We start from the raw sequence: 23694 nt of genomic DNA on the forward strand, positions 1-23694 counted from the left end.
GCTCCCGGCGGCGGGCGGGAGAGGGAGCCCGCCCAAACTACCGCTCCCAGGGCTCCCGCTGCCGCTCGCCGTCCCAAACATTTCCGCCGGGGCAATGGCGAGTGGCGGCTGTCGGCGGTAAAGGGTCAGTGGGGCTCCCGACCTGCTTCTCGGGGCGGGAGGCTGCCCTGGCTCTTCCCCGAGGGTCCCACGGGAGAGCGTGGCGAGCGGCAGGAACTTTCCTTTCGGCTCGGTTGCCCCCACCGTACCGCCGTGAAGCCGGCGGGGAGCCGTGCCCGGGATGCTGCCCGCCTCCCTCGGGCGGACATGCCTGGGGAAGTGGCTGCTCGCCCCCCGCAGATGGGCGCTGCTGGGGACGGGGACCGGGGCGGGGATGGGAACCGGGTCCTGCCTGAGGTGGCGGCACCAGCCCCCGCTGCTGCTCCGGCCCGCCCGGCAGAGTATCGGGACGCAGGCAGGAGGGCTGAGAGCTGAAAAACCTGGCGAAAATAGCAAAGATGTGTCCGTGCAAAGGGCGCGGAACGAGGAAACGCTGCTGTCGGCTGCTCAGAAAGGTAAGGCGAGCGGCAGGCACCGTGAGGAGGATGCTGTGCGCTGCTCAGAGAGGCTGTTGCGGAGACAAGTTCCTGCTGCAGCTCTGGTTTTGTAGTCCCAAAACACAAGTATTTGAAAAAAAACCCACAGCACACCGAATCTCTGAAAACTACCAAGCCGGTTTCTTTTCACATCGTACTGTTTGAGCAGTTGGTACCTTTCAGTGTATGCATAGCACAACCAGAACAAACTGTGTGACTTCTTCCAAACAGCCTATTGATTTAGTGTTCAGGTCACGTCAGGGACAAGGTGAAGTAGCCTCTCGTTTTCTTTTTCAAAAGGGACTGTCACATGCAGCCTGTCTCACGGCTGCTGAAACAAGTTCACCTCCAGCAAAAATGTCGAAGCTCTGTCTGTGATACTAGTTTCTTTATGGGGTTGCTGTCAAAGCTCTATGTGCGATACTAGTTTCTTTATCGGACTGCCGTCACTTTGGGTGGTGTCATTCACTTCAGTGAAAAGTGATTACTACATAATTAGACTCAGAAATTCTAAGTGCTTTGAAATGGTTTATGAAAAATGCCTTCATCTGAGTAGGAGACTGCGGGAGAAATGATTATTAAAGTTTCCTCGGTAACTTGTGCTTAATTGAAAGGCACACTTTATCACTTTAAAAGATTAGTAATCTCTTTTCAAGTTCTCAAAAAATATTTTGAAACAGAGAATCTCTTGTGACTTTTTTTGGAGTGTATACTTACAATTTTACTAATACTTTAGATCAAACCTGATAGATAAAAACTAATCAGATAAACAGTAGTTAAAGATGTTAATAAATAAAACATATTTTGGTCTAATATTCCTCCTTTTTATTGTTCTCTTTATTAGTAATTAATAAAATCAGTTATTTTCAGTGTGTGCAATTTATAAGCTTTTGTATTTTTACTTTTCCCATTCTTTGCATAAGAATTGCAATAATTGTGGGTTTAGGTGCTAAATACCTCATTAGTTCTTAAAAAATCTAGCTCTCACGTACCCAAAAAAATAGCAGTAAGTGCTTTTTTTTGGATCTTGGAATCATCTAGTAGGAAAAAATAATAAGGCTTAACACAGAGATATAAACATGTCCTGTACAACATAAGAGATGTTCCATGGTCTCTTGCTTATAGTGATGAGACATTATGGAAACTGTTACTGGAATTTTTTCTCCTGCCAAAATGTCATTTGAACTGCAGACTAATAGAAGAGCATTTACATAAGAAAGCTATGCCAGTTTTATTATCCAAGGTTGTAACTTCTGTGTTGTTTTCTGTCTTATTTCAGTGAAAGAAGCTGGAAGAGACTTTACCTATTTTATTGTGGTGCTTGTTGGAATTGGTGTTACAGGTTATTTTTTATGATTACATTCTTTATCAGAAGACACTTTTTATAAATTCCGTCAGGTTTGGTAAGTTTTCATTCCATTTACTGTTATTTCTGTTACAGGTGGTTTGTTCTACGTCATTTTTAAAGAGCTATTCTCTTCTTCTAGTCCAAATAAGATCTATGGAGATGCCTTGGAGAAATGCAGATCTCATCCTCAGGTTGGTTTTTGGACTTTAGTCATGTTTATGTTTCTCGGTAGTTACTGTCTCTTTTCAAGTCAAAAGTCTGTGCAAGGAATCTCACAAGCCAAGCTATGGGAAAAGCCATGTGGTGCTTAAAAGATCTGCTGGTGCTTTTAACTGGCCAGAGGTGGGTCAGCTTCAAACTGGAGCCTGTGTTAGGACAGGTCAATGCAAGCATTGGGCCTGTGTGAATTAGCCTGCTGGAAGCCAAGTGAGTGTGCCACAGCACAAAAACTGATGCAAATACAGTCTGCCCTTCCGAGCATGTGCTTGTGCCTACATGCAGAAAGTCTTACAGACATACCTGAGTACCTGCTACATGTAGTATTTAAAGAGTTCTGCAGGCCACAGAGGCAACTGGTCCCCCTTAAGTTCTGTAAATCTAGCCTGCTGCCTTTTCTCAGCACAGTTATTCTGTTGTGACGCTTCACTACGGTTCTGTCATTCTGTGAAACACTGAATAGATAGATACCCAGAAATGTAAACTCTTCCTCCGGTTAGCATTCCCGTGGCTAACAAGAAAAGAGATGCAGAACAGTCATGGGATCACACAGTCATCATAGCTAGGTGTAAACAAAAATCAATCTAAAACTAGATTCTAAAAACCACTACTTCAGGTAAAACAAGAAATGCATGCAATAACTTTCAAACAAGGTTGCTTCAGATGCCACTGAGGATAACCTAGAAATGAAGTGACTAGAAAAAAAATGATGACTGCTTTGGAACAAGTTTGTAGAATTAAAACTTCTCGCCAGTACTTGCATAGTAAAACCTACCCTCCCTTTCTAACCAACTTTAAAGTAAGTTTAAAAATAGGTTAATCTGCTCTGGCACTATAGATTTGAAAAAAACCCTGAATTTCTTCAACAGTAGTGTTTTTTAGATAATGTGAAGGGGAATGCATTTGCATTTTAAACTTTGAAATATTCTCTTGGAGGAGACATGAACAAATATTTCATGCTTTTTTTTCCTTTTTACACAAAATGTCAGATTACACATCTTCATCTCAGAAGACAGTAAAAGATTAGCTCAGTTGCTTAGCGCATGGTGCTGATAACACCAAGGTCACAGATTTGATACCCATAATGGGCCATTCACTTAAGAATTGGACTCAATGATCCTCGTGGGTCCCTTTCAACTCAGAATATTCTGTGAAATGGAAGATATTAGTAGGATTTATTTTAAATGTTTAATATTTGACTGTAAAGGAGTGGAATACAGAGGAATTTTCCTTAACACTGTTTTCTTTCGTAAACTCTTCTAGATTCAGAAAGAGCATTTTGTTAAAAGAAAATGCATTCCTAGCAGGGGTGTGAGCTGATACTGGAATATCTGTTTGTATGTGATATCTTCTGACAGTTCTAGCCTCTTCTTTTGTAGATAATTGGTGCTTTTGGTGACTCTATTAAAGGTTATGGGGAGGCAACAAGAAGAGGAAGACGACAGCATGTCAGGTACCCTTTGGTGTTTGCCCATACAGACAGTAGCTTTTGCACAGTAAAGACATTTTGGGTCACAAATTAGATCTAGATTGAAGAACTGTATGTGACATACCCTGTCACTTCTGAGTGAACATACAAGTTTTTTGCAGTACCTCTTGTGTGGCATATACCAGTAAGTACAATAAAATGCCAATTCTGAGTGCCTCAAAACAAGCAGTGGTCATCATGGCAAACGTAGAACTGGTCTCTCCAAAAACCAGGAGGAGTCTGAAGAGAGTAGTAAAGAGGCCTAGACATGCGTGTGGAGAACAGGAATCTGACTGAAGTTTACAGTCTGAAACTGTTCTGAGCTGATACTCAGAACTGGCTGCCCATTCCTTATATTGCTTTTTTGTCTTGAGGCCACATCTCTATTGTGTATTTAACAGAACATCTCTCACCTAAAACTTTCATCAGTGTATATTTATTACTCTCTTTTTGAGGAAAACAACAGAACTGTTTCTTACAAAACATAAATCCTCTGTGCTTTGCCTTTATTGTGCTCTTTGACTGGAATATGTTCAATGAGGTTTCATATAGGATGAGACACATAACCCCCAATACACAACTTGAACCATGAAATTGAGGTTGGGGGGTTTTTTTGACTTTTACTAGTTGAAGTTTTATCTCTTCACCAGCCTCTGTGAAAAAGTGTTTAAAGCAGAGCTGCTAAATGAAATGAATATGCACAGACATTTTAAGCACCACTGTAAAGTGAACTATGTAGATAAGTAAATGTATTATGAATCAGCTTTCCTGATTTTTCATTTCCATCATTTTGAATGTCTAGTATTTTAACTAAATTTTTGAGCTGAGAACTGTGTAAGATTGTAGAGTTTACACCAGCAGTATAAGGATGACCTTCAAAGTCTCAAAAATGTACAGAGTTTTTTTTGTGTATGAACACCTTAAATGTGAATTTACCACAATAAGGCTCTTCATTCATCTTATGTTTTCTCTAACCCATCATGTCGCCTTAAACTGAATTCACAGTGTGTACCTGGGTATGACTGATGGAAATAAGAGCTTGGTAGAATGCAGCAGTTAGTAATTTCAGTAGGAAACATAAATTCGCACCAGAACTTTCATTTGACCATTAGATTCTGAAAATGGTCACTTTGAAAGGAACAGGACCTTTCTATTTATCTAATACATGCACGGAAACCGACTGCAGTCTAAATATCAGCATTTGGGTTGTAGATCTGATATCAATGCCAAAGTTATACAACTTCAACAGAATAAAATTATTGCCAAAGTAAGTAAAGCACATAATTAACTGTTTTGATGTGATTTAATCATCCCAATAGTTATGTTGACAAAGCATGCTTTGTGTGGTTTGGCTTGTTAACTTAGTTTAAGTGCCTAAAAAAACCTCTGGTAGTCTTGGTGATGTGGGCATCCCTTTCTAGGGGATGGCTCTGAATCCCAGGGTTCTTTAAAAGAAATACAAGGAAATTCCAGAGTCTTCAGCTACTGGGTTGCTTTTGAGTTTTTAGGGGAGGATTGGGGTGAGAACATTTAAGCATTCTGTCTCTTAATCCTCACCAGCTAATTAGCTCTTCTAACTCCACTAGTCCTTAGGCACTCACAGTAAAACTTGGGAAGAGCAGTAGAGAAGGAATCCATGGTAGCATAAGGACTCCATCGGAATACACTTTCTTACAAAATGAGTGAGCAACCCCTCTAAGTAAGTTTAAATTTGGAGTCTTAACTGGCATATAATATGTATCCTTGCTGGGTGGTTGGGTTTTTGTTTTGTTTTGCTGTTTTTAGTCACATTGAATACATAAAGGACGGATTGAAACATATGCGTTTGAAGTTCTATATTGAGGGCACTGAATCAGGGAAACAGGGAACAGTCCATGTGGAAGTCAAAGAGGTATGTACAATTGCTAAATATAGCTGGCAAGCTTAATCTTGAACTTAAACTGCCAAAGAGAAAAAAACAACCTGAAATTGTTTTCCTTACAGAATCCTGAAACAGGAAGATTTGAGGTCCGCTACATAATTGTGGACGTTGACACGTATCCGAGAAGAACCATTGTCATAGAAGACAACAGATAGCCAACGATCAAAGTTGCTGCCTTGTCTCATTGAGTGTTGGATAATACTGGGGTAGCCAGTCTACAACGTGAATTGTTTGGTGTTCTTGATTGTGTCTCCCAGCTTTGGGGTTGTGTTACAGGAAGTAGCCTCTCAGGGCATCCATTAAGGACTTTTGATAATAACAGATGCAGGATTTAAAGTGAAACCAATGAAATATAGTAGAGCTATCGTTTATGGCAGATAGTCTTGACATAGAAAACCAATGGCTCATAATAAATTAATGCTGGATAATACTTCTGTACACCCAAGTACTGAGTCTTCCAAGTTTTTAGGTTTGGATGGGAAGGTTTTTGTCTTCCTTTGCTTGGATTTCTCACTACCACTGCAATAAAGAAAGTGGTATTTTAACTGTAGACCAACTCTACTGTTTTCATTCTGGATGTCTTTGTAGGTCAGAAGGTAAAATAAGAATGTTAGTGATGCAAAACAGATCTAGCCCAAAAGCATGTAAGGGTAGGAGGAGTGGAGGCACACAGCCATGACAAACAGCTGAAGATAAAGACTTTAGTATTCATATCTTCCAAATAAATTAACACCACACAGAACATCAGCACCATCTGCTCCTTCCAGTGTTTGCCATGCTGTTCCACATGGTTGTAGCAAGGTGAGGGTCAGCCTCTTTTCCCAGACAAGTAGTGACAGGACAAGAGGAAATGGCCTCAAGCTGTGCCAGAGGAGGTTTGGGTTGGATATCAGGAAAAATTTCTTCACTGAAAGAGTGGTCAGGCATTGAAATGGACTGCCCAGGGAGGTGGTGAAGCACTGTCCCTGGAAGTGTTCGGGAAATAACTGGATGTGGCACTTAGTGCTGTGGTTTAGTTAACACAGTGGTGTTGGATCAAAGGTGTGATCAGTGATCTTGGGCATATTTTCCAATCTAATGATTCTGTGATTCAGTGAATATAGCAAGTCAGTCAGTCTACCCCCTCACGGGAAGGGGTGCAGAGCCCTTTCAGGGTACTTTCAGTCGTCCCTGTTGCATTACAAACCTTGTCATGGTTGTCTAAAAGTCAGTCATAGACAAGGGGAACTGTAGTACTTGACAGTCACTTTTCCTCTTGGCCACCTCCCTCAAGATTGTCACCCCCGCAGAGAAAAGAGAGAAAGACCCCAGTATCTATAATTGACTTCTGATATTCAGATACTTATAATTGGTGACACGAGCTGTGCCTCTGGATGAATTGTATAATACAGATGGTCTTTTTACCATGCAGTGCTCATTACTCTCCTGTTGACAATAAGCCACATTTATGGAAGACACTTCTGTCTCTAAGAAGTGTTCTCTTGTAATTTCAGGAGAACATTTGGTATTTGCTATAAAGCTGCCTTTTCTATAGAGTAACTAATGTGTTCAGGAAGTAGTGTACTTCACCATACTGTCTTTTCAAGCCCTGACACCAAAATGCAACAGTAAGAGATAGAGGCACACATATAAAATGTTCATGAAGCTAAATGGTAGTTAATATATTCACTGGTGTCTCTTTAAGAAAACTATCAAGCTCTAAATACTGTTACCTTCAAAATGTTTTGAAAAACACAACATTCCATTTAAACTTCTCTCTTTCCCACCTTGTCTATGTCTAGAAGTGTTACTTATCGGGGAATGTTCTTCGTCCATAAGGTGCTGCTCATGATTTTCTTTTCCTGCCTGCATCACCTGGCTAGCTAAGCAGATATACTAGGGTGCTTTTCTTCTTATTTCTTGGATGGAGGACATGACTCTAAAGGACATCACTTCTCCTGCGTTATGAAAAAGCTGACAATATACTTGATAAAATGAAGACAAAAGTAGCAGAAGAAATCCACCTTTACCCAAGCTTAGATATATTAGTGTTCTTAATTTAAACAAATGACAAATACAAGGCTTAAATGCTTTCCTATCTCAGTGACGGAAAGCTTTGCTAATCCTTTTTATAGGAACATCTCTTCAGTGAAGGAAAAAAGAACTTCATAGCTTCATTTATCATTCTCCTCCTAGCTAGATACCTATCACCAGCAAGATTATTTAGGCCCCACGAGATTTTCAAGAGTATTAAAGTTTTATACATACGTAGTTTGGCTGCAGAAAACGAAGTTAAACAGTTTTTGCTAACAAAAACTGTTCTTGTGGGAACTAGTTACTTCTTTCCATATTCCTTCTGAGGCTGAAGTTCTGTTGGTCCCTATGGACCAGGCTGCCTTAAAAAAATTCCCTAAATCCTGTTTCATGCAAGCAAATATATGGAAACACCATAATCAAAATTAGGTAAGATGAGTCCAGCAAGACATCTGGAATACAGAACATTGATCTCTTCTGCAGTACCAGTTTACCTGGTAGTTTCCACTGGAGTAGAACAGCTGCATGCACTGAGTTTAAACATCATGTTTGAGAACACCCCTGTCCTAATTCTCAAAACAGCCTCAATTGTTCCTTATAAAGCTGCCCCTGCTTCAGTGGATTGCTGTGCTACCAGTAAGCCATGCAGAGATCCTTCTGTAGGGTAAGCAGGTCAGTGTTCCATCCTCTCACTGGATGATGGAACGGGAGACAGCAAAGTAACTGGAAGGTTCACCTTCACTTGTCAGTAAACACAAGCAGTAACCATTTCAGTGTTTCCTTTTTAAAGGTCTTTCTTCTTTTTCTCTGGGAAAACACAGAATTACAGTGTATGCCAGTTATTTCTGATGTAGAAGTGTCATGTTATTGTTACTAAAGTGATGGGGGAAAAAAAATCACTGCCAGTGAGTCAGAGCCAAAACAATGACATTTTCATGGAAATTAAACATTTTCCGGAGTTCAGTTTTGATTGTTGCAGAATTAATAAAAATGTATATGCTCTAGACCCCCTTCTCCTTTAGGAAATGAAAATATGTCACTCACCAGTGAAATGTTGTTTTTCCAGAAACTCTTGTGGCAGACTACTCAAAATGTATTTAAGGCATATGTACAGTTTGGTCTTAACTTTCCTATCTCTGCACTCATTTTTGTGGATGGCAAAACTTGTGTATATAGTGTAGGCAGCCAACATCCTGAGAGCTGGTTAGTGGGAATAATAATATTACTATGTCATTTTTGTGACCTCTGTTTGAGTCTAGGTCCTGTGTGTACCTGCTGTATAGTGACAAAAAGAAATATCCCTTCAGGAAATTACTTTAATGAAAACTTTAAAATATCAAAAATGATTACTCTTTCACTAAGCTTCAGTAAACAGAAGATCTTGCAAAGAAAACGTAATCTTAGACTGGGAAGGAAAACTGGTGTTGTGCATGACTGAGTTTAAAAATGATCTGAATACCTAAATATTTCCAGCATGGAATTCAAGTTAAATGATTGATTTAGGCAATAGAGTCATGATCTTGGAAATGGTTGCAAATAAATGCATGTCTGATAACAAGAAACTTGAAAAAACTCAACAAGCAGAGAAGACAGGAATGTGAGTAAGACAATTATTGTATCGCATGCCAACTGCAGAAATAAAAAGCCAGAGAAGGTATGATGGGGGCTTTCACAATTCATTTCAGTTTACTCTCAGTCTCATTTACTATCACAAGGGGTGCTATCCATTCTAATACTCGTGGGATTGTTCCAATGCGTAAATTATCAGCAACCTAACCTGTTACAGATTACATCTAAGAAACATTGAAGACACATTGAGTCAAAGCCCACTTTTAGGATTCATTGTGGCCTGTAAGCTAATGGAAGTACATAAGGCAAGCGCAGAGATTGGGGAAAAAGTGTAAAGGGAAAAAAGTTTGAAGGAGCAATCTTAGAGATGACAGTAAGGGCTCATAACTGGCCTCTGTATATCGGGTTGTGAAGTCTGCTTGGAGATCTGAAATACAGTTGGCACTGGAAAAACAGGAATTTGAAAACAAAAAGATCTTCCTCCTCTTTTTCAGGGGAAAAAAAAGAAGCTTAGTCCCTAGAGAGATGTTCACTTGCTCAGAATGCAGAATAATAGAACACTAGTAGAAATTCTCCTTAGGCAACTGGGAATGGATATCATTATGTTATACAGTGATTTGAAACTGTACTATAAATAATTGAACAGCATAAGTATTTGATAGTTGTTCTTATGAAGCTGTCAGGGGGTTTTATTCTGTATGGAGCAGGTCATCCTAAGTGCAATCACACAGCACCTACAGGATGGACTGGGATCAGACCCAGCCAGGACAGGTTTCGGAAGGGCGGGTCCTGTCTGACTAACCTGATCTCCTTTTATGATCAGGTGACCTGCCTGGTGGATAAGGGGAAGGCTGTGGATGTGGTCTACCTGGATGTCAGCAAAGCCTTTGACACCATCTCCCATAGCATACTCCTGAAAAAGCTGGCAGCCCATGGCTTGGGCAGGGGCACTCTGTGCTGGATTAGGAACTGGCTGGAGGGCACAGCCCAGAGAGTGGTGGTGAACAGGGCTGCATCCAGTTGGCAGCCGGTCACTAGTGGTGTCCCCCAGGGATCAGTGTTGGGCCCAGTTCTGTTTAATATCTTTACTGATGATTTAGGTGAGTGGATTGAGTCCACCATCAGCAAATTTGCAGATGACACTAAGTTGGGGGGGCGTGTTGATCAGCTGGAAGGCAGGAGGGCTCTGCAGAGGGACCTGGACAGGCTGGAGAGTTGGGTTGATTCCAACGGGATGAGGTTCAACAAGGCCAAGTGCCGGGTCCTGCACTTTGGCCACAACAACCCCATGCAGCACTACAGGCTGGGGACAGAGTGGCTGGAGAGCAGCCAGGCAGAAAGGGACCTGGGAGTTTGGATTGACAGAAAGCTGAACGTGAGCCAACAGTGTGCCCAGGTGGCCAAGAAGGCCAATGGCATCCTGGCCTGGATCAGGACCAGTGTGGCCAGCAGAACCAGGGAAGTGATTCTTTCCCTGTCCTCTGTGCTGGTGAGGCCACACTATGTCCAGTGTCCAGTTCTGGGCCCCTCTGTTCAGGGAGGATATTGAGGTGCTGAAGCAGGTCCAGAGAAGAGCAACAAGGCTGGTGAAGGGACTGGAGCACAAGTCCTATGAGGAGAGGCTGAGGGAGCTGGGATTGTTCAGCCTGGAGAAGAGGAGGCTCAGGGGAGACCTCATCACTCTCTACAACTCCCTGAAAGGAGGTTGTAGCCAGGTGGGTGTTGGTCTCTTTTCCCGGGCAGCTAACAGTAAAACAAGAGGATATGATCTTAAGCTGTGCCAGGGGAGGTTTAGGTTAGATATTAGAAAGAAATTCTTTACAGAGAGGGTAATCAGACATTGGAATGGGCTGCCCAGGGAAGTGGTGGATTTTCCATCCCTGGAGGTTTTTAAGATGAGACTGGATGTGGCACTTAGTACCATGGTCTAGTAACCACGGTGGTGTTGGATCAAGTGTTGCACTTGATGATCTCAGAGGTCCCTTCCAACCTGGCTGATTCTATGATTCTATGATTCTTTGATTCTATGATTCTATGATTCTATGATGTGTTATGTAAAGTAATCTAAAGGAATTATAGAAAAATGTGAATTAATACCATCCTGTATTCAAATTCAGTATATTTTCTTAATGATATTTAGTTAAAAGTTTTTGCTACACTTGAAAATGTGGCAAAAGTATTTTGCAATTAAGAGGAAACAAAAGGAAAAAAAAAAAAGCTTTTTTGGAAGTCTTATGGTTGTCCTAGGAGGAATATATGATTCCCTTCATCTCCTATACATTATTATGGAACGTTTTTAACTCAGCAAAGAAAAATATTAAGCACATATACCTGTTTCAGTAAAACAGTTCAGTGTGGAAAGCCTCTGTTTGCCTCTTAGTGTTCAGTATCAAACTACTGCATTTCATTTTAATATCCATGTAAAAAATGTCAGGTATGGAAAAAGCAAAGTAAGTTAACTTATAATTATCTGCATAAAGGACATGACGGAGTACACCTCAAAGAAAGTAATGGGTAATTTAAACTAATAGAAAAGGTCAGTATTAGATGCCATATATGGCAACTACAAACATTTACCAATCTATATAAAAGTTTGCTTTTTGTACTTTGGTACAGGCTTGTGCCTGAGGTGGCAGTGTGAGGAGAGCACACACCCCCCTTTCCCTGTACCTGAGGGAGGGATGCACCCAGAGCCACCCTGTGGCAGGTTAGCCTTGACCAGCACCCAGAGCTGCTCCCCCCTCAGGAGAATGTGGGTGGAAATGGGGAACAGCAGGAAAGAGAAATCTTTGGATTTGAGATGAAGACAGGGAGATCACTTGGCGTTTACAGTCACAAGTGGAATAAACTTCAAAATTAACTCAAATTCTTGCCTCTTGCTGCGTTGTTGCCCAGTGCAGCAGCATGGGCGGTGTGCCGCAGTGGTGGAGCACCCACTGGGGCTGGCAGCACTGATGTCTCTACTTCAGATCATGTGCAGGCTTCTGCCTCTGCATCTTAAAACCTCCCGGTACTGTCCTGGGAAACCTTTCCAGGATAATCGTGTTTATCCAACCTCTATTTAATTACAATTCCCCTTTATCAGAATCACGATTGCATTCTCTAGCACGAGTCGCCGCCTTATATGACTCCCCACAATTAACTCTATTAACCTTTTATCTAAGCTCGTTTTCACTCTTTATAGGAACAGGATTGTTTTTCAATTTCAATCCTAATTCTTTTTTCCATTAAAAACATAACAATCTCAGTCATAACAACATTTTATTACAGTTATATGCATACTAAATCATGGCTATATTCCCTGAGATGTGATTTGCTTCATTACTACAACCTTCGTAGAGGAGCTGGAAGTGAATTGCTGTATTGTACTCTGTCTGGGGCCATGCGTTATCCTGTGTTTTAATAATATGAAGTCAAATCCCAGTGTTGGAGTGCAGATTTGCAGAATGCCACCAGTTGCTTTTGGTGTGATACCTGGCGAGCTCTAGATGGTCTCTCCTCCTCTGCCTGGCTGCAAAGCTACCATATTCAGGGGTCTGATACTGCTAAGGATAATGGTGGAGAAAAATAGCTGAGACATCTCAATATTTAAAACAGCAGATTTCTGTCAATTGCCTTGAGCATAAAAGCCTTGTAGTAAGCCACAACCATTTTTGCCTGAAAATATCTGTGAAAAATGTCCTGCTGTGCTGATTTTTTGTATTCTTCACACCTGTTTTCCCTGATTGTCTTTTAACATCTTTTGGGGGAGGAGTGCTGCTAGAATCTGCATATATTTCTCTTTTCTTTCAAAATATTAGGTCTAACTTCCATGTCTGCATGTTTCTTCTTTACCCATATTTAATTTTGCAGAATAAAAGTTAAACTCCCACAACCCTTTATCTTTTCTAGGCCTTTCACCAGCTTCATTACCCTTATACTTATATATGCCTACGCATAAGAACACTGTAAATATATAAAGTAGAGCATATATGTTGTATATTATGTATACATTTTTATACCTATCTACGTAATTCAGTAAACTGTGTTTACAATGCTTACAGAGCCATAGTGCTGTCTACTCTCTTATATGGATCTGAATCATGGGTCATCTACTGCCACCACCTGCGACTCCTAGAATGCTTCCATCAACGCTGTCTCCATACAATCCTAAACATCCACTGGTCAGATTATGTGACCAATACATCTGTTCTAGAACAAGCAGCAGTCACAAGTATTGAGGCCATGTTACTGAGAATGCAGCTGCGTTGGGCAGGACACATCTCAAGGATGAAGGACCACCGCCTCCCTAAGATCTTGCTTTATGGCAAACTTACCACCAGCTGCCGCATGAGAGGAGCCCCGAAGAGAAGATTCAAGGACTCCCTGAAACAACATCTCAGCCTTGGCCATATTGATCAACATAACTGGTCTATACTCTGGCCTCCAATCAGGAGCTCTGGAGACACATCATCTTTAATGCTGCTGATGCTTTTGAGAAAGCACGCAGGATCACTCTTGAGGAGAAAAGACAACGCAGAAAGAATTGTATCTTGCAAAATATACCACCTAAGGAGTCTCTCTGCTGTGCCTTTTGCAGCCGGACATGCCTATCTCGGATTGGCCTTTTTAGCCACCAACACACTTGTAACAAACGTGGGTAGAGCCCTTCCCAAATCTTTGTTCACGAAGCCCAGCCATGATGATGATGACGTACTTCACCTTGAAAACTTTTCACATGACATCAAAATAAACCAGCTTCTGGGGACATTCAAAAGCAGACACCTGTCATTACTGACCAAGTCATGTTGCAGAGCTGGTCTCCAGTGATGTTACTGAAATCTCTGTGATACACATAAGCCACATGGAACTAGCAAGTGTTGAATTCTGGTTGGTGGGTCCATTTGACACCTTTTCGACTGATATCCAGCACCCCATCCAAACCTTCAATGACTGACATGTACAAAAGCTTCAGACATCTCTCAGTGGCAAATATTTCAAGGTGAATTAAAAAGAAATCAGATAAGCAAAAGGATGTGACTTGTGCTAAGATTAGAGCCAGTCAACTCTAATCTCTTCTGTATTAAGTGAATCATAATGGCAGTTTCTTCTTGATAATCCATTGCTCCATCCTGCGTTGCAATGGTAAAGGCCAGAAAAATAGTTGTGCATTTGCTGGTGGCTGTCAGCCTTTGGGATGGAATTGAAAGTGGAAGTATATGAATATGGGGTTTGTGGTTTTGTAAAAACATGCATTTTTCATGTTGAAAGCATTAATTCTAAACCAACTGCTGATGTTACAGTCAGCCCCATTTACCCATAGGCTGGCCACCACGCTGTACCATGCACATGAGGGATGTGACAGAGTGACTCCCTCTTCGTGAAGGGCGGGCTCCATGCTTCCTAAGCAAAGTGTTCCTACATGACATCTCCAAAATAATTATCCACCACAACATAAATATCAATGCATACACACACAAAATCAAAGAAAAACTAATACTCTAAAAAATGAAGCTGTCATAATGTCAAGAAAATGAGTATGTATTCCATGGACTGAAGTCAATGCTTTTAGATTTAGCACACTTCTATGAACATTGGCAGGTAGTGCTATAACGAGTGAGCAATCTTGCTGTGTGAGAGCATTAAATTCTTTTGCTGTGTGCCCAATCAGATGTGGTTACATTGCTGTACCTTGTGATAGAGCTCAGAAGCAACCAGCACATAGATATCCATGTTGAGGTCATTGTGATGACTTATAAAGGGTTCTGCTGCTGTGTCTGCTTGTGTAGTACTCACAGGAGTCTCCACCTTTCAAATGCAGACATCTGATGGCTTTCTAAAAATATGTTCTACTCAGTCTTAGAGCCCCAGGGAAGGTTCCTGTCTCCAAATCAAGGGTCATTCATCTCTTCCCTGGGAATAAGAGGCTGTTTGCCGGAGGCCAGCTGCAGACAGGTCTTTTAGACCTCTGCATACCACACATGTTCCTCAGGCCATGCTTTCTGCAGCAACTCCGTGCAAATCTCACTAGGATTTTAAAGACAAGAAATAACATGGGTATTTTTGGAACTGCCTGTACATCACTGCCACATCATACAGGGTTACATGAAAAGCATACTTTCACACTGAAATAATACTTAGAAATAAGGACATGTTAGTAATGGTACAGATATTTTCTTCATCACACAAATGGGTAACGAGCACAGGGCTGGGACTCAGGAAATACTGATTCTGTGATAAATTCTATCACCCTTCTCTTCTCTGGACCTCTATCACCCTTCTCTTCTCTGGACCTGGAGTGAGTATTTTTGTCTTTCTCTTTACTGTCATAATCACCTATCCCAGATGAATGTTGTGAGAATCAGATAAGGAACTGAAGCTGCAGACAGCCTTGGCAGGTGGGCAGGAGCCCTCAGAATAAAAAAGTTTGTGGAATCCAGAGGGTTGGTTTTTCAGAAACCCTTGGGCACATTTCCTAAACACACTTCAAATCAGTACTCAAAAGCATTTTTCCAGGAAGAAGATTTTATCACTTCTGTCTATTAAAGTGATGAGTAAAGAAATTATTACATAATATGTCACGACATTAAAGAAACAAACATTATTAACCTTTCTCTCAGGTCATTCCTCAAATCCACGATTATACAGAAAGTTTCATAGGAAACTCATAATATTAGCGCTGATAAAGAAGGGTCAAAGTATCCAGTAGCCCAAGGCTGGTATTCCTAGATATCCCACATGCCTGCACTGCAATTAATTTCTGGTTTTAGTGAAAAGCTCTTCAGACTTGAAAAAGAATGTGCCAAGAAGCAGTAGCTCACTTTTAAGCTCAGATTAAAAAACAACAAACCAAAGAGATTTATGCATAGCAGAACAAAACCCATCCCCTGAGGACAGTATGAAATATTTATGCATACAAAGAATAAAATACATTTCTCTGAGCTGGATGCAGCTTTTTATGATGCAAACAGCAACCATAGCACTGTGTGAACACACACATCACTCCACAATATAGTGGGCTGTGTGGCTAAAAGCCACAAAATGTAGAGCAGATCTTGATTCTCCTCACGTAACAAAAGTAAGAGATGATACAGAAAGGATTGAGCTTTCCTAACACTGAACTGGGAACTTTATCAGGACATCATAAATAATATTATCCTAAACCTATTAATTACCTTTTGTGACTGCCTACAGCATTCTTTCTAAAGTCTTTGTGGATTTTAAGAAAAGGTAACAACCATCAGCAAGTCCTTTAGCTGCAGCGAATGCACACTCCCAAAGCTTTTGCCATAGTTTGTAGTTTAGCACCACCTTCCTAGACAACAAAGAATGGCAGCTTTGCACTGCCAGAACTTTTGGCTTGAAAGCCTTCGAACAAAAAGGAAACTGCAAAGAAAGGTGATTATTTCCCTATCTGTTTTAATTACTAGACGTTTTTAATAAAAAGATAGCATTCTCTATCCTCAGCAATTTTTCCCTCTCCTCAGTTTTCAGAAACTATCCCACAGACTAGTGCTCCCTGTAGCACTTCAGTTACAGCTCTATAGCTGTGGATCTGTGCTGTCACAGTTTCAGGACCCATTGCTTGTGTTTCCAAGTCATGAAAACTGAAGTTTCTAATGTAAACTGTATTTTATGCTGAATACAGTAAATTTTAGTATTTTAGAAGGACCTTGTGAAGGCATGATATGAGCATAGTACTTTTACTCAACATTTGTAGGCAACAAATTTCAAACTAGTTTCTGCACTTCATCTTAAGAGTTTCAGCTCCTTGCTGAGAAACAAACAGAATTGGCAATGGTAGCCAGTACCCTCATAGTCATAAAAATAAATATATTCTTCCATAATCCAAGGAATTGGTAAGAAAAATAGTAAAGGTGACAGATGTATGGGTAATTGACCTGCATTAGCATCAGAGTAACCCATACCTCAAAGAAAATTCAAGTGAAGCATGTAGATTTTTTCAATTAATTCTTGCTTTTTTCCCTTCGTTTGTTCCCCAGCATGCCCTCACTTGTATGGGGCCTGTCCAGGATCAGCTATCCAAGGATAAGCTTAATCACAACATTACCTTACAGTCACCCTCTGCAAAACCTCCTTCCGGGCTGAGCTCCTTATCTTGTGACCCAGAAGCTGCAAATAACCCCCATGACACGACCTGTTTTACAAAATTCTCACAAGTAATGCCTGAAAAAACCAAAGGGGTCTGTGTACTTGGTGCTTGGCTTGGTGCATCCCATCAGCACTGTATGAGGGAGTCCCAGGAGAGGCTCTGTAAGATGTGGTCACAAAATTGTGGGTGACACATGGCCATCCTGCCTATGTTTCTTATGACAATCTGGTGACTAAGCTGCTCACTGCCATGTTGGATAATGAAGCTGCATCCCCTCTTAAGTCTTTGCTTCCTTCTCTGGTTGTAAAATTATTCTCCAGAGTAGAAAACACTTTTAATATGGGGGAAACCTCTTAGGCATTTTGTTCCTTAATTTCTTTGCCTATGAAATTACTCAAGTGTAGTCTCACTGCAAATGTAAAACAACCCATCGTTTTTGTCTCTTTGGGGGAAGAAAAAAAAAAAGTGATATTGCATACTAAGCAAACATTTTATTTTCCCTGCTGGATACCCACCCTTCTGTCATATACTTAATTCCCCCAAGTCAGTACCTCAGTGGCAAATAATGCCCGTTTTAGTTATGGCAGTGAGTTGAGGAATAGACACACCTTTACATCTGCTGACTCTGGGCAGCAACACAGAGAGAAAAGAAGGTGAGGAAAAAAGAGAAAAGGAGCTGTAGGTGTCTGCCTTTAAAATCTTCCCTGAATTCCACATGTGAATTAGGCATGGTTTCTGGAGGCAGCCCCAAGCAAATGCAGGTGAATAAGTTCTTTTAGGGTGTTTATTTAATTTCTTTACACTTTTGTCTGAATATTCTCATTCAGAATTAAAAAAACTAAAGTTGTCTTAATTTAATTTATTTAATTTCCAAGGAGAACTAAAGCAGACTGAATTAAGGACACTGACATTCTGGCTAAGAGTGTCCATATGATACTGTTTAATGCAGTTTAGTCCTTGCCTTTTCAGTTCACATCTTTAGGCTTTTCTGGCTGCTTTTCCAGTGTAGCCCTGAGATGGCAAATACCAAATGCATTACTGTTTGAAAAATGTCGTGATCATGTACAATGCTAAACAAATACATATTATTTTCTGGTCCCATTTAATCGATCATGCACATATTTCCATAGATATTGCTACTCAACAGAGGCAACTGCATAAACACATGCAACTGTGTGCTCACATGGCACATATTTTCGACACTTCTGTTAAAATTTGAATTTTACTAAAATTGCACCTGGAGTTTTCATGGAAAACTTATTCTTTCAACTGTATATGATATTTACCATTGCATGGAAATTACAAACATGCCCAATGTAAACAGATTAGCTCCTATTTAACAGGAAATGTCTGTACTTCCTTGGCTTTCCAGACCTTCTCAGACACCAATCGTTATCTTTAAAACCCTCTGAGATTCCTCAGTGTCAAAGCCAGACCAACCACAGCGTAGGACAGGTAACTTAGTCAGAAAAGCCATGGTGAGGCCTCAAGCACTATGGCATTTTCCAGTTATAATGTTTATATTAATTAATTTATATCAATTAAATATGGAGAAATCAAAGCCTATCAAAATCAATTTAATGAATTGAATATAATGTTCTCCTTGTAAAACATTAGCCCTGTAAGTGAGCCAGCAGGTACCTCAGAGGTGTTGGTACTGGATTGCAAGCCCCTTACCGATGTGGTCCATCAAAAGCTGCAGTCCTGGCAAGCACAGCCTGCTGAGCAGGCAGCTGCCCTGGGCTGGCAGTATTTCTCTGTCTTCATCCCCATCACCCATGGCATTGCTGGCAGTGCCAGTGGCAGAGGCCGCAGAACAGCAATATCTGGGGACCCTGGGGTATTATGAAAGAGGAGCCTGGAGAAGGGTCTATGGTCTGCCCATGAGCAGGACTTATGGATTCAAGTCACTTCATTTTAATGCTTTTCTGCAGTGTAATCCATCTTCCCTCATGAATGACAGATGAGTAAGTCAAAGTATTGTGGACAGTGAGATATTTCCACCTCAAAAGTACTGGCCTGGTGAGGATGTTTGTTTGACAAGCAGTTTTCAATCTTTCAGGTAAGTGAACTTCACAATTAGCTCCCGAACATGGTATTTGCATTAAAATCATTCCGTTAACGACATTCTCTTTGTCTCCAGATGCTGCACTTCAAATTTGATGGCATTGCTGTGTTGTTAGAAATTTGAACAGAACAAAGAGCATACAGAGAGAACAGAAGGCACATAGAATTAGCAATTATTGTTTGATGAATAGAAAGAGTTAGCACCAGCTATAAAAGCTGAAAAAGTTCTGCTTACAGTTCTTTAACAACTTGGAATTAAATTTTACACAATGAGCATCTGTTATCAGTTGATTTCCCCCTCACCACTCCTTTACCAAAAGCTTCAGTCAAGGTAGTTTGCCCATTTCTGGGACCAAGTCTGAACAAAAAATGCCTGCAGTTATTCCACAACAAGTGGGACAGGGCAGCCATGAAAATGCCTTGGGATACCCAAGCCCAGGCAGCCATGACTGGGTCATATCCATGTGGGCACCCCTCTGGGCAGCAGGAGATCCCCTGGAGCCTTGCAAAGAGCCTTTTCCCAGCATCTCACTGTTTCCTACAGTATTTATAGCAATCAACAGGGAATAGCTTTCTTGTGAAACTTTTTAATCGTATTTTTAAAAGCTAACGTCTCACTTATTGGGCATCCAAGGGATGACTCCTGATTAAGCAGAGCTGTGAGATTCTGCTAATAGAGAAGAATACCAATAACTGAAAAAAACCCCCATAAAACCTTATTTAGAAAATTAATCTTCCATGGTTTTGTTCTTTTTTGTCCTCCTGTATGTTGAGGGCACCAGCCACTTACTGTCCATATTTACAGCAGCCCTAGCAGATGTCCCTGGCAGGGGCAGGGACTGACAGATCTGATTTAATTAGCACATCCCACCTCACTCTGGGGACCAGTGGCTCCTCTAGCTACCAGTTCCTCTAGTCTCAGTTACACCCTGTCATATCCGTAAGTCCTTAAGTTTTTCCTATTGCCATAGGAAAGACGATAAGCAGAGGCTGGAGCAGAGGACTGTAGAAATGCAAGAGAATGTTTTTCTCACGGCATTTAGCAACAGGTCATATCGAATGTTTGCAAACAACCATGCAATGTTGATTGAAAAGTTGAAAAAATTATCAAATTGTCCTAGGTCACCTCCATAAACAGTTTAATTTCTACAAACTTCACTCTGTTGGTATGCTGGGGAGGAGGCTGCCCATAGACAGCAGTGAGGACCCACTGGCATCCATCATCTCTTCCCTTGATACACTTGGGTCAGGAAAGGATTTATTTCCATGGGCTACCGACTGAAACTTCTTCCTTTTAAGCCCAGCTCAGACTCATTAAATCCACTCTTGATGCCTTTAACAAGTCTTTCTTTACACTTCAGAGTTCCCAATGTGGTAGCTGGATTAATCTGTGTTTACACAGAGCTTTGTAATGGAAAGTCTTGGTAAAATGTGTACTGTAGATTTAGCACTTTTCAGACTACAGGTTCAAAAATATGCAGTACAAAGTTATGTCAGGATCCCCATTCAGCAAAATACTTAAAAGCTTTTTTAAAGCTAAATATTTGTTTTAAGAACTCCACTACTTTCAAGTCTAACTTTCTTAATTTCTTACACAAAAGGAGCTGTTTTCCTTGTTGGTATGTATGCCATATTTCAATGATGTTTTATTTAAAGGTGTAAGCAAATCACATTTTTGTCAGACATCTGTAAATCCTACTGAAAATTTATCTGAGTTATTTTGCATAAATAATTTACAAATGTATATTGGGAGATTTTAAGTGTTCGGAGACAGATGCCTCTTCTACATCCCTGAAGAAAAATTGAGAATAAAAGTGCCTTGAATGTTTAGAACAGATTGTAGGGCCATAAAAGTGCTAAACAGCTATAAAGCAAGCATCAGAAAGTTACATACTTCAGAGAGGATCTGGTAGCAGTAAGATGCTGGAGACATGCTCTTTGTCTCTCCTGGTCTGTCACAACAAAATCTGTGTGGCTTTGAGTCATTCCCTCAAGCTGTAAAAAGCATTATAGGCATTTTCTGACATGTGGTAAGTGGTGGCAGAAAGTAGGATTATACTGTGGCTACTTTGGACTAAGCATTTATTTCAGAGTGATTCTAGGGACAGAATTAAGATGCCATAATATTTCTAGGATACCTGACTAGACCTGATTCTTGCCTTAGTGTCATCTTTAACTCCATATCATTCTGTGTCCACAGCAATTAGAGACAACATACGAATATTGCAAGATACACAATATCCCATTCTACAAAGTGGAGCTAAGTAAAGAAGAGTAGAACCCAAGGAATGCTATGTCTGTTTGGATGCAGAGGACTCCAGAGGACCCACAATAATCCATTTCCCCTCAGTGAATGACTCCTTCAAGGAATCCAAGGAACCAGGTAAGTTCGGTCACCAGAACTACATACTGTGCTCTACCCCAGTATGTTTCCTTCTGATGGCAAGCAGAAGATCAACTTCCCTACTCCTAATGGTCATTCTCCACTTCCAAAGTATGCAGGATACAGTCTGGGGCAGCTCCCTGCCACACAGTGTTGGAGAGCATTGCCTAGAGTGGATGAGTCTTTGGTTTTGGGGAACAAAAAAACCCAACCCCTGGAAAACACCCAAATGTTTTTTGAAGGCAAGCTCACCTCAGCAGTCTGCCAATGCACTCCCAGGCTGAAGCTGCATGGCTGGCCAGGCACTGGGACTCCTCTCTGAGCCTGGTGCTGTGGCAGTGGTGAGACGAGGGAACCGTGTACTCCTTGTAGTGGTTGCCCACTTGCAGAGAGCACAGGAGCAGGTGGAAAGGCTGCTTGCAGAGTTGGCACATGGTGCTCTCTCTGGCCCAGTGATCCATGCAGGCAGAGAAGAATCCGTGGAAGCAGAAGAGCTTCCTTGACGTCCCCCAGGCAGATGGGGCATTGCGCTGCCTCCTCCCGCCCTGCCTGCGCAGCTGGCTCATGCCTCTGTCCTTTGCAGCAGAGCTGCTCTCCTGGAGGTCAGGCTCGCTGGTGCCCAATGCCATGTCCTACCAAGAGAGACTCGCAAAGCACTGGAGCTTTTCTGGCTCTGGGAGGGGAAGAGCAGAGAAAGGCCCAGAGAGCTATGGGAGCAGGAAGATAAGGATGTCCTGAAGGATCTGCTGGTGGGCTGGAAAGCAGCAGCAGGAGTGGGCCTGTGGGCTGGCCAGCCCCAGGTTCTGCCCTGCATCCCTGCCTTCTCCAGGCAGGCTGCACCTTGGAGAGGTGCTGAGGGAAACTCCTGCCCAGGCCTCAGGGGAAGACGGGCTTGGGCATAGGGCCCTGGGCAGGGACAGCATGTGTGGGCGTGGTGGGAGAGGCTCTGTCTGGCGCTTGGCAGGATCTGGACAGATGTGGGGCAGCCCAGGTTGTGGAGCTCTCTCTGTACCCCCTTGGAGGTGGGCTCCAGGGAGGGAGGGATGAAAAGCAGGAGGGGAAGCCCACCTAGATCTCCTCAGCACCTGCCCAGTGTTCAGGCTGTCTGGGATGAGCTCTGGTGAGGTGTAGAGGGGCCCTGGCAGAAGAGCTGGAGTGCCTGAAGTCCAAAAGCACACGCACTCTTTGCCGGACAGGAGCTGGGATAGCACAGGGCACCTGCCTTCAGGAGGTGGTCAGGAACCCCGGGCAACGTTGGGTCTGGTCTCAGGACAGGCACTGAGGGTTTTACACAGCCCTGCACAGCTGGGTAGAGAGGAGAGGAGTGCTGGAAGTGTGTTTGGATCTCAGGGTCAGCCTGTGGTGAGAGGTCAGAGTACCGAACACAAAGACCTGGCAAAACAGGGAGTCCCTCAATGCAGTGGGGGAGGCCTGGTGAGCTCCTATGTGCCAGTGAAGGGAGCATCCCCACTCAGTTCCTGCGAGGGCTCCTCTCAGGAGAAAAGTTCCTTCCCCTTGTCACTGGAGGGAATGGCTCTGAGATGACAGTTGATGTTGGAAGGGACCTCTGGAGGTCACCATCTCCAAGGTCCCCACTCAAGCATGGGGACAAGATGCAAAAGTACAGATATTAGAGAGAAATTACTTAAGAGTAGAGAATGAGACTTTTTATCCCACATCATATTCTGTCAGGCTGTGTCTTTTTGGTCGTCCTGAGGCCAGTCTGCAATTGAGTGATTGTCATGGTTTGAGAGCCCCTAAAATCCAGTTCCTGAGTCCAAGCTCCCCTCTCTCATCTCAACCCAGTGTGAGATGGGTTTTCCAGACACTACACAAGACTCATATACATAATCTTAACTATCTCTCCTATGATAAATCAGTATTTACAATGGATCAGTCTCTTCTCCCTCCAATAAAAGTCCAGAAGGGAAAAGAAAAGATCCTTTCCACTCTCAGGGCAGCAGTGTCTCTCTTCTTTCATGCAGCAGCTGTAGCTGGATTGTTGTAGCTGGATTTCTTTCCAATACACACAAGGGGGTCTC

General features: G+C 42.0%; 1 protein-coding gene and 1 long non-coding RNA gene across 2 annotated transcripts; both read left to right on the forward strand.

Moving 5' to 3' along the window:
• The first annotated feature begins 65 nt into the window (after positions 1-65).
• TIMM21 (translocase of inner mitochondrial membrane 21) lies at positions 66-6078 on the forward strand. The gene is made up of 6 exons (XM_032692787.1): positions 66-554; positions 1855-1917; positions 2017-2114; positions 3519-3592; positions 5393-5498; positions 5591-6078. Exons 1-6 carry the CDS (start codon positions 281-283, stop codon positions 5681-5683), a joined length of 708 nt encoding a protein of 235 aa, XP_032548678.1. The 5' UTR covers positions 66-280; the 3' UTR covers positions 5684-6078.
• A 391-nt stretch (positions 6079-6469) lies between these two features.
• LOC116789303 lies at positions 6470-21944 on the forward strand. Its single transcript, XR_004357977.1, has 3 exons — positions 6470-6700; positions 20674-20677; positions 21932-21944. It is a non-coding gene; the product is annotated as an uncharacterized LOC116789303 (long non-coding RNA).
• Positions 21945-23694: the final 1750 nt, after the last annotated feature.

Source organism: Chiroxiphia lanceolata, chromosome 1 (assembly GCF_009829145.1).
Source record: "Chiroxiphia lanceolata isolate bChiLan1 chromosome 1, bChiLan1.pri, whole genome shotgun sequence".
Classification (NCBI taxonomy): Eukaryota; Metazoa; Chordata; class Aves; order Passeriformes; family Pipridae; genus Chiroxiphia; species Chiroxiphia lanceolata.

Coding starts and splice junctions, on each gene's coding strand:
- TIMM21 (XM_032692787.1), top strand. CDS start 281: ATGCTGCCCGCCTCCCTCGGGCGGACATGCCTGGGGAAGTGGCTGCTC. Junction 2,115..3,518: donor AATGCAGATCTCATCCTCAG/GTTGGTTTTTGG, acceptor CTTCTTTTGTAG/ATAATTGGTGCTTTTGGTGA. Junction 5,499..5,590: donor TCCATGTGGAAGTCAAAGAG/GTATGTACAATT, acceptor TTTTCCTTACAG/AATCCTGAAACAGGAAGATT.